This window comes from Crocodylus siamensis, chromosome 3 (genome assembly GCF_052110815.1).
Source record: "Crocodylus siamensis isolate JL-2025a chromosome 3, ASM5211081v1, whole genome shotgun sequence".
NCBI lineage: Eukaryota > Metazoa > Chordata > Crocodylia > Crocodylidae > Crocodylus > Crocodylus siamensis.
The window spans coordinates 246,648,512-246,658,874 of NC_143397.1; the positions used below are offsets into that span (position 1 = coordinate 246,648,512).

At 45.0% G+C, this 10,363-nt stretch overlaps 1 protein-coding gene across 1 annotated transcript in view; it reads right to left on the minus strand.

Annotated features, from left to right (window-relative positions):
- Nucleotides 1-231, minus strand: part of DNAAF11 (dynein axonemal assembly factor 11) — a 76,250-nt gene extending 76,019 nt beyond the window's left edge. Inside the window, exon 1 of the mRNA XM_090037372.1 lies at nt 181-231. Coding sequence (XP_089893498.1) covers nt 181-190 — 10 coding nt within the window. The 5' untranslated portion in view covers nt 191-231. The remainder of the gene's footprint in view (nt 1-180) is intronic.
- Between the last annotated feature and the right edge of the window lie 10,132 nt (nt 232-10,363).

Consider the following 10,363-nt stretch of genomic DNA (forward strand, 5'->3'; position numbering starts at 1 on the left):
ATACTATACTATAATGACATACTAATACAATAAAATATAACGCTGATATGACCGGGGGGGGAAGGCACCTCCCACCCCGCAGCCCCCCCCGCAACACTGTTTCCAGCGCAGGTCCCGGGGCGGGGCGGGGGCCGGGACACGCGCACACACTCACACTCGCACACACTCACACTCACTCACCGCGCACCATGGCCGCCTGGAACGGACGCGGGCGACGCTGCCATGCCAACGGGGGCGGGGCCCTCAGCGCGCGGCTGCGTGGGAAGGCCCCGCCCCCTTCCCGGGCAGTCGTGGGCGGGGCCAAGGTGCCGGTTGGCGAGGTTTGCGTCGCACTGTAACCCGCGGCAGCTAGCACCCGTGCGGGACGCGGACACAAAGGGGCCCGGCCCGCACTGCTGACCCGCAATACGTGGACGTGGCCCATGTGCACAGTGATGAGCCGGGATCCCGGTCTTCTTTGATTTCGAACAAAATCCCACGTTGGGGGTTAAAAAAGTAATCCCAAATCCACATTTTCCCATGAAACACTACTAATACATGCGTGTGTATAGTGGTGTTTCATTTTAATCATGGAAAAATGTGAATTTGGGGTTACTTCTTTAAAAACCGAAAATGGATTTTTTTGTTTTTTTAAATCGGAGAAAACCAGGATCCCTGGCGAAGATCACAACTCACTGGTGAGCAGCACAATAAATGTAGGCCAGCCGCACGTGCGAAGTAGGACTGGCCACTTATGCAAAATAAGTATCGCACAAATCACGGGTGAATGGCAGTGGAAGCGTGGACCAGCCCCATGTGCGAAGTGACGGTCACACACTTCACGGGTGAAGGGCGCAATGAATGTAGACTGGCCACTTATGCAAAGTAAGTATGGCACAATTCGGGGTGAACCGTGCAATTGGTGTGGACCAGCCACACCAGTGAAGTGACTGTCACTCAGGGAAAATGACTCTCCAGCCAGAAAAAGAGCCAAGCAGCTCTAAAGTTAGGGAAATATGTAACAACTCAAAGCTGGTTTTTAGGCAGGTTTGATTTCCATGTGTAGCAGGGCAGGTCTCTGGGTTTTTCTTAATTGTGCAATTACCTGATTACTTTCAGACTAGATACCGCTAATGAGCTCTTCAGCTACAGGTCACCAGTTCAAATGCAGTCCATCTTAAACTTGTTCCCACTTACATTCAGGGTTTACAGGATGCGGCTTTTTGGGCCTCAGTTTTAGTTGCCAATTTGTATCCTAGGGATCCTTTTGCCGTGCTCATTGTCATAACATCCCTGATGATGCTGGTCACTTTTGCATTGACTCACCCTGCTACATGTCAGATGTATTACAGAATTCACTGGTGATCTACGCGATTAATTTAGTGCAAAATAATTATCACCTGATTCACTGGAGAACTGCACAGTAAAGTTAGTCCAGCCATACATACAAAGCTATTATCCCACCATAAAAATAACTCTCCAGCTATAAAATGAGCCAACCATCTCTAAACTTAGTGCTTGAAAATATGTAACAACTTTATCGCTGCTTTCTATCCAGCTATGACTGTGCAGCAGGCCCTCATAGCGAACAGCCTAAGGTTTTTTTTCAGTTTTTTGTTTGGTTGGGTTGAGGCTTTTTTTGATTTTGTTTTGTTTTGGGGTTTTTTGGAGAGGAAGAGCAGATCAGAGCAGAAACTTGCTGGTAGGGCAGCATCTGTCAAAAGACAGTCGTGAGGTTCTTTTTTAGGTAAACCTTTCATTCACTAGGCTGCCAGCTAATATGATCTGCTGGCAATAAATTCCCACGTTTTTGTAAACTGAAATAAGGTAACTTATGAACAATATGCAAATCTACTCATTAAATAGTTTGCCTCTACTGTAACACATGGAACTGCCCCAAACTTGGCGGCTATATGACTTTCTAATTGTATGTGTTTTGAAATAATGACAGAGAGGGTAAAAGAAAAGGAGCCACTGGTATAATTGCTTTGCATTTGTGCACAGATAATGAAATACAAGGGAGATGGCAGAAGATTATACATTCATAATTTAATTCCCTTGTTTGTCCTTTCTCACGATGCTCCAAAACAAACCCCCGTAGACGATAAAGAAATACACAATTTGTTATGCAGCACCATCTGGTGGTTTGAGCTACACTTTCCAGAGCCATAGAGATGGGAAAGGCCTTCATCCCCTCCGTGGCAAGACTGCTCTCTGTAGTTTAGTCCGTGTCTTCTTTCCTACTTTTTATCACAATGATTCACTGCATTTTATTTCAAGCTAGGCTGCAAGCAGCATTGGCTTTTTATATCCCTGCATTTGTACAGGATTGTAAATGTGTTCATGAGTTTAATTAGAGCCTTTAGAGTGCAACATTAAATGCCAGTAAAGTGCTATTTTGGTACGCAGAAAGGTTTCCTTCTCTACCCCGTGGACCCTCCACCCCATCTATCTGAACTAGAAGATCAAATAAGGCATGTTTTGAATATTTTGAACTCTTATACAGACAGTGTTGATTTGATATAGAAAATCCTAACATACAAGATGAGCCAATAACCAGCTTCTGGCATGGAGTCTACTTAAAGCTGTGGTAGAATGAAAACTAAAATTTGTAATGACACTAAATAATTCCCAATATAGGGCAGGGAACATTTTCTTCCCGATCTCCCTGCAGGAAATTAATTTATGCCTAGACACTTAACATTTGATCTATGCCAGTATTGCCGTTCCAATGCAGAAGGAAATGAGATGTCATCCTTCATTTCTTAGTTGAAAACTGCCTAATTGGTGCAAACAAACAGAAGTGGAAAAAGAATTGACAATTAAAACTGCACGGGGGTGAAGTTCCATTGAACTGGCTCCTTTGGACTCAATGGCAAAAATCCCCTTAACTTCAACGTGGACGGAGGTAGTACTCACCTTTAAACACATTCTCAGCATAACTATTTTCAGCATAGTCTTCTGCCCAGGCAAGAAAAGAAGTTTCTTCCTGCAGAAGGAAAACTAAGTAGGGCTAATGATTTTTTTTTAAATTAGTTTTGCTGAATAGTTTTTAGCAAAGAGTTGATCCACATACACACTATCTATCTATCTATCTATGCTAGAATAGTTTATTTTATGCTAAATGGAAGTACTTTAACAGGAAAGACAAGAAAAAACCTCACCCCAAGGTAATCTACAATGAGGTGAGGAGGGTACTTTCTTGTAAGAGTTCAAATATTTACTCTGAATAAGGCAGAGAGATGATGTGAACACAAGTCTCCCATATGAGTACCCTACTAATGGGTGTATTGTGGGCACTGTTTTCTTTTTGGTAGTTTAGTAAATGGCACCTACATCTCCTTGTGAATCTAGTCACTCATTTCCAAATGCCCTGCTTTTTGAAAGGAAGGGTTAAAATGCCCTCAATCAAACTGAAACAAATGCCTTCGGTTGGTTGGAGTGTGGCAGGCTGGCCGATGGCCTCACCGGCAGCCCAGCCTGTTAGCTTGAGCCTAGATGGCTCAGGCTGATTGGTGGGGGCATTTCCCTTCCCCACCGATCAGGAGAAGGCAGGAGGCAGGTTTGCCCTGACCCAGAGGCAAGGTGAAGAAGAGGACCTGAAGGGCAACTAACCCCTCTGGCTTCCCCATTTCTCGATTTGCAATCTGGGGGCAGAGCCTCTGGAAGGGATAAAAGCCCACGAGCCCAGCACATGGGTGGCGTCAACAAGGGATGATGACGAAGGGCTGCACAAGGGCTGGTGGAGCCGACCAACGTGGCGCCTGAAGCGCCCTGAAGACACTTCCACCGAGCGGGAAGCAGCAAGCAGCCACATCCCAGCCCTGCCGCTGAGGGAGCAGCAGTGTCGGTGCACAGAACAGTGCCCGGGTGGTCCGGATGAAGCTGAAGGTACCCCACAGGTGCATGAGCCAGCGCGGGCACCCACCCCTGCAAGAGGCAGGAGCCCCCCCATGGTGCACAGGGCGGTGCATGGGGCTTGGAGAGAGCTGAAAGGACCCCACGGCTGCACAAGACAGTGTGGGTCCCCCCATCCCTGCGAGGGGCAGAAGCGCCACCGAGCACAGAGCAGTGCACGGGGCCTGGACGGAGCAGAAAAGACTCCATGGCTGCACGGGGCGGCACGAGTCCCTATCCCTGCATGAGGCCGAAGCCCCACGGTGCAGAGAGGTGCGCGGGGCCCGGCAGGCCCAGGTGGCTGCACGAGGCAGCTTGGGCCTTCCTGCAGCAAGCGGCCGCAGGACGGAGCGGCCATCCCAGTGAGCGAGGAAGCCCCGCGGCCAGCCTGCAAAGAGAGATGAGCCAAGGCCATTGGAGCTGCTGGGAGTCATGAGTTACCCGGAAAGGGGATTGCAGTCCCAGAGAGGGAAGAGATGGGGTTTTCCACAGGGGAGGAGGAGCCCATCCTAACTGGGAACCTAAGAGTCTCCAGGGAAGGGGGAAAAGAGAAACTCCCAGGGACCCTGAGCCTAGTGAAGGGCCCCGCTCACTAAGGGAGGCCTCGTGGTCACTGAACCACTCCAGCCACGTGGACCAGTTGTGGGTGATAGTGTTTCTTTATGGTAACCTGTTTTTCTCCGCCTGTATTATTCCTTCCCCTTGGGCACAGTTGCTGTATCATTGTTGTTGTCCTTAGTTCCTTATACTGCTGAGTCGTCTGTAAGTTGTATCGTTTGCTGCCAGTTTGTGTACTTTAGTGCTGTGTTATGAAACACCCATGAACTGTCCTGTTTGCCTGCTAATGGTTTAGTTGCCTGAGGGTCTACAAAAGCATCCCTTATTTTGTATTGCTTTCATGGTATTTGTTATCCCTATATATTGAACATTGTTAATGTAATCTCCTTTATGTATACTTAGATCATTGTTCATCCCTGCTGGGTTTCATCTGCCAACATATTTTTTAACCAGTGTTTTGCTGTCAGCTGTCCCCTTGCCTGCTGCCTGGAGGGCCTGCTGAGGGTAGGGGCTGTACAGTAACAAGAAAACCACTGGGCATCAAGGCCTACACTGATATAGTGCCTCTGTCTGCCATACCCAGCTGTTATTGCTGGCATATACATTTAACAAAATTCACTGTCTTTGTAAATTTGAAGCTATAACAAGTTCACAGCTATATGTATATGTTCAATAAGGTTTTACAGACATTGCACTGTAAATTAAATCTGAAAATAGTTCAGTATTACTGAGTGTCCCTGGTCTCCGCTCTGCAGAAAGAGGGAGGTGAGCTGGCCTAAGCTAAGCAGCCACACTCCCACGGCACACTCACACCCTCTAACATCCCTGCAGTTGAAGAGGGGGTACCAGCCACCCGGGCTACAGGGGAAATAGTGAAAACAAAAATCTTTTTGGTTCTACTGCCTGAAAAATCTAATTTTTGCAGAACTCCAAATCTTAGGTTGTCTACAGTGCACGTGTCCCGTCACCCTGTGTGTGAACTCAGAAGCTCACGCAGGTACAGCTCAGCTTGTGACATGGGAGGAATAATTGGAGGAATGAAAGAGATACTAAAGGATATTCAAGAGGGAACTGTGAGGCAGGAGAAATGATGCAAGTCTGGGGAGACTGATTTTAGATTGCTGCAGACCGCCAGATTGATCTTAGATTGCTGCAGACCACTTACCAAGACTCCTTTCAGTGGATCAAAACAGGCAAATTTCTAAGCTTTTCACCTAATATGTAGGGAATAATTAAAGAAATGCTCCCTCCTCTTCCTTAAAGCTGTTTCCTGTTATTCCAATGGTGTAGCTGATGCAAGCACTTGCATGGACAGAATTCAGGTAATTATACCACCAGCTCAACTACCCCTGCTAAGGGTAACTCTAAACAGTGTAAGGGGGAAAATTCTGCTAGGATTATTCTCCTTAGCATGACTGCCTCTTGCTGTGTGCTTACCACAGGTAGGCTGTGTATATATTCTTGTAATAAACTTATTTTCTCATAGAGAGTTTATTGCTTTTAAAATATGCAAAAATCTATTTTGTTTTGTTTAATATTATGTAATACCCTAAACTGCACCGGGATCTGCAGAGGTGACCAAACCAGCACTGTTCTCACTGTTTAAGATTTGACAGTCTAAATATCAGGGAAGTTACAACATGCAGCACGACACACAGTAGAAAAGGGAAAAAGGAGTAGAGAGAGTGATGCAACAATATGATCATGCAGTTGCTTATAGGAAGCAGGTGCCTGTTGAGTCAATTCACCATTCTCGTTTAAAACATTAATGTTTATTTACTAAAATATGTGAACGTGCAATATAAAGGTACCGGTCTTCAGCATGAGAAAATAAGCTTTATAGCATTATCAGTACACTCCATCAGAAGTATTCTGAATATATTATATATTATTATAGTCCATCATGGGAACGTTCATATGAGGAAGGATGATGACGTCAAGCCCTACAGCATTGGACATGTATGAGCAATCCTCAGTTGCTAAACTGCTGTATGGTAGAAACTCAGCTGGTGGAAACTGGCAGCTCAGGAGCTGAAAGTTTTCTCATTAAGTCCCTTTACAGCCCATCATTCTTCTTTAAAGTTTCCATTGCAGTGATGCCCATCAGCCTCGATCAAGGCAGGCTGTCTTGTGCTAGGTGCTGTACAAACAGATAATAAACAACAGTTCCTGCCCCAAGGAGCTTACAATCTAAATAAGACATAACAAGCAAACTATACCAGGACATGAAGCAAGTTTCTCTATCCATAGCTGCACTAGAGGAAATAATGTCTACTCGCAGTTTAACTTAAAATATATGAACATTTATAAAAGATTTAGCATGTACATGAAAGGATCCAGACCCAAAATATAGACCTATGTTACGTACTGGTATAGAATTTACTGCTCCATTAGGTTCTGTGTGCTACTGTTATCTATACAGTTCCAGTGGTATGTATGGTGCCTTGCAGATAGAAAAAAATACCTTTTCCTTTCATCAGAGATATGTACTGCATCAAGAATGGGAAGAACTGTGTGCACTGTCAAGAATTGCAGGCTTGAGCCTGAAATTAAATTATATGGAACAAGGAATAACAATGCAGGAAGGGACAAGATGATCAAGGATTTCAACAGTGACAACTTGTCATAAGTTTCTTGTTACGTGCATCTTAAAAATTCCTTTTAGGTTGGTTTGTTTTTAAATACTTTTATAAATTAAAACTTATTTTATACAGTAAAATTCAATTAGTGGAAGTGGAACCACAGAATTATAGGGATGGAAGGGATCTCAAGGATCATCTAGTCCAACCTCCAAGGTATAGGGGGTAGAAACATAAGATTACAGTAGGCATCTCAGAGTACATGGGTCACTAACCAGCAGTCAACACATGATTTTTAGTTCACTAGAATTACTGTTAAAAATCCCCCTACACTTGAATATCCTCTGGATGAAAGCTGCAGATGCTTAGCACCTTTGAAAGTTGGTCTGCTTATATTTAGAAGCCTATCTGTGGATTTAGGCACCTAGGTTAGACAGTGTTAGCTTTAGTCTTGCATCCCACTTGATTAAATATGACATAATATTGTATTTCATTCCAATACAATACAGCAAAACAATACAAAGTGAATTATAGATTCACAGGGATATAGAACTATGGGGGCCTCCTGCGACACCTAATGCAGTTGGCTTGCTATTGCAGGCAACTACAGGAAATAATCCTGTTAATAAAATGTACCAAACTCCGCCTTAAACAAGATCTTAAGGGAGACACACACCATCAGTACTGCATCCAGTTTTGGGCTCCACAATTCAAAAAGGATGTGGAGAAGCTTGAGAGAGTCCAGAGGAGAGCCACGCGCATGATCAGAGGTCAGGAAAGCAGACCTTACGACGACAGGCTGAGAGCCATGGGGCTCTTCAGCCTGGAAAAACGCAAGCTCGGGGGTGATCTGGTGGCCACCTATAAGTTTATCAGAGGTGCTCATCAGGATCTGGGGGAACGTTTGTTCACCAGAGCGCCCCAAGGGATGACGAGGTCGAACGGTCACAAACTCCTGCAAGACCGTTTCAGGCTGGACATAAGGAAGAATTTCTTTACTGTCCGAGCCCCCAAGGTCTGGAACAGCCTGCCAGTGGAGGTGGTTGAAGCTGAAGGTACCCCACAGGTGCATGAGGCAGTGCGGGCACCCATCCCTGCAAGAGGCAGGAGCCCCCCCATGGTGCACATTGAATGCCTTCAAGAGCAAATTGGATGCTTATCTTGCTGGGATCCTATGACCCCAGGTGACTTCCTGCCCTTTGGGCAGGGGACTGAACTCGATGATCTTCCGAGGTCCCTTCCAGCCCTAATGTCTGTGAAATCTGTGAAATTTTAAAACTACTTACATTTTTCTCATTACTCGTCTTAGAAAGTTGCTCCAGAACCTCCCCCTCAATCCCCATTGGTTGGAAACTTTTTTAAAATTTCCACCTTACATTCATTCATGGGTAATTTATACCATTTGTCTTCATACCTATAGGCACCAACTTTGATTTTTGCCAGTGGGTGCTTTTCTTTTTGGTATTCATACACCAAGTCCTGCACATGCCCAGAAGAGGCAGTGCATTATTTCAACGTGGATGCCCAATGTGGTTCATGGGTGCTGAGCACCTGCTAAGTTTTTTCCATGTGTGCTCGAGCCCCTATGTTCTGTGCCTATGCTCATACCAACATTGTCCTTCAAAATAAATAACTCTTCTTCCTCCCTGGTGTTTCTCTCTCTTTCCCCATTGTATTTGACGAGAACAGTCTATACGCTCACGGCTTTTGTTCCGATAAGTTTAACAAGCCACGCCTGCTCTTTGTGGGTTTGTCTATGCCGCCCCTGTGGCCCAGATCCTCAGAACATGGCCAAGAAATAAGCCTATCCCTCCAAAAAATACCGCATAGTTGCTTTTTGGTGCAAACCCAGGGACCCTCTCATTATCTCCGTCTCAGAGGTGCTTCTGACAGAGTCTGTTTAAAATGTTTCAGTGTGAGATGCATGCTGAGCAAAAGCAAATGGCTAGGATTTATTTCTGACTGATGATCACAGGAATTTTGTAGATGTGGTAAAGATATACTTTTGATCTCCTCTCTCAGGACAGACCCTTCTTTTCCTCAGTCATCTTTTCTAGACATTTTTTAGCAGTAAAAAGAAATGTGCCTGTTAAGCTATAAAGTGCACTTAATAACATAAAGCATAACGTAAGGCATATACAACACATATAAATATCACACAGTAATATATCCATTTTAGTACTCAAAAAAGTTAAAAGCAAATAAAAAAGGTAATTTCATATTCAGGGAATTACTCAAGTTCACCACTAGAAAAATATTGAGCTTTGTGCAAGTTTTATTATTACTATTATTTTTATTACTACTATCATAATGCACTTTCCCTTTATTTTAGGATTCTGTGCCTGAGGCACACCCTGTTGTCTTCTTTTACTTACTAAAACTTCCTGGCTTATTTTAATCAACAGATATCAGTATTTTACACATTCACCAACAACATGTTGCTGCTCACAATGGGGATTGTGGTTGGGCTTGCCCCTTCTTGAGTGTTACTGTTAAAGAACAAGAAAGTATTTGTCCCTTAAAGGTGAGCCTGTTTACATGAAATACTTCTAGCTCCCTCCCCCACGCTTTTCCTTCCACCCTCAGGAATTTTCTCTCTCACAGAGACATGCATCCCGCCTGAGACTGGCCATATCTGTGGATTACAGTAAAAATATGGACAACTAACAGTGCTTCATTATTCCTTGCTCCTTCTTGCATCAGAACTTCCTCTTATTTTTTCAAAGATTTGAAAATCTTTCCTCTATATTTGCCAGCCTATTTGCATCCTGCCTGAAGAACTGGCCCTTCCACAAGTAGCTGTGGCTTTCCATCAGAGGTGCAGCTGGGCAGTGCATGGGGGAGGCCAGTAATAGGAGCAGCTGTTACTTTTGTGCCCCCTGAAAGTTGGCATCCAAGGCTGGTACCCTGCTTGTCCCCCTCCCTCTTAATTATACTATGATGGCACTTTAGCACAACGGGAGACAAGTAGGGTTGTAAAGGGAGCTTGTAGACAGTAACATCGCGTAAGGAAATGAAGGTCTATACTGTGCTAGCTAACTAATATTTGTGTTCTGAGCATTCCCAGCTGCTGGTAACGGAAAAGGACTCATGTTTAGCATCACTGCAGTTCCATATATCCAACCGGGAAAGCAGGGCTCAGTGTTTTAGAAGGAAAGGTCACTGGTGACGTGTAGGGGGTGCATGCGGGTGCATGTGCACCCCCTGAGATCACCCGGGCACCCCCTGGAAGTGCCACCTGCAAAACCAGAAGTTTTGCACTTCCGGTTTTGCTGCTGGCTTGGTGATCAGCCGCTGGGGGACCACCCCCTCCCCCCCCCCCCGTTGGCAATCTGGTGCCCTCACAGACT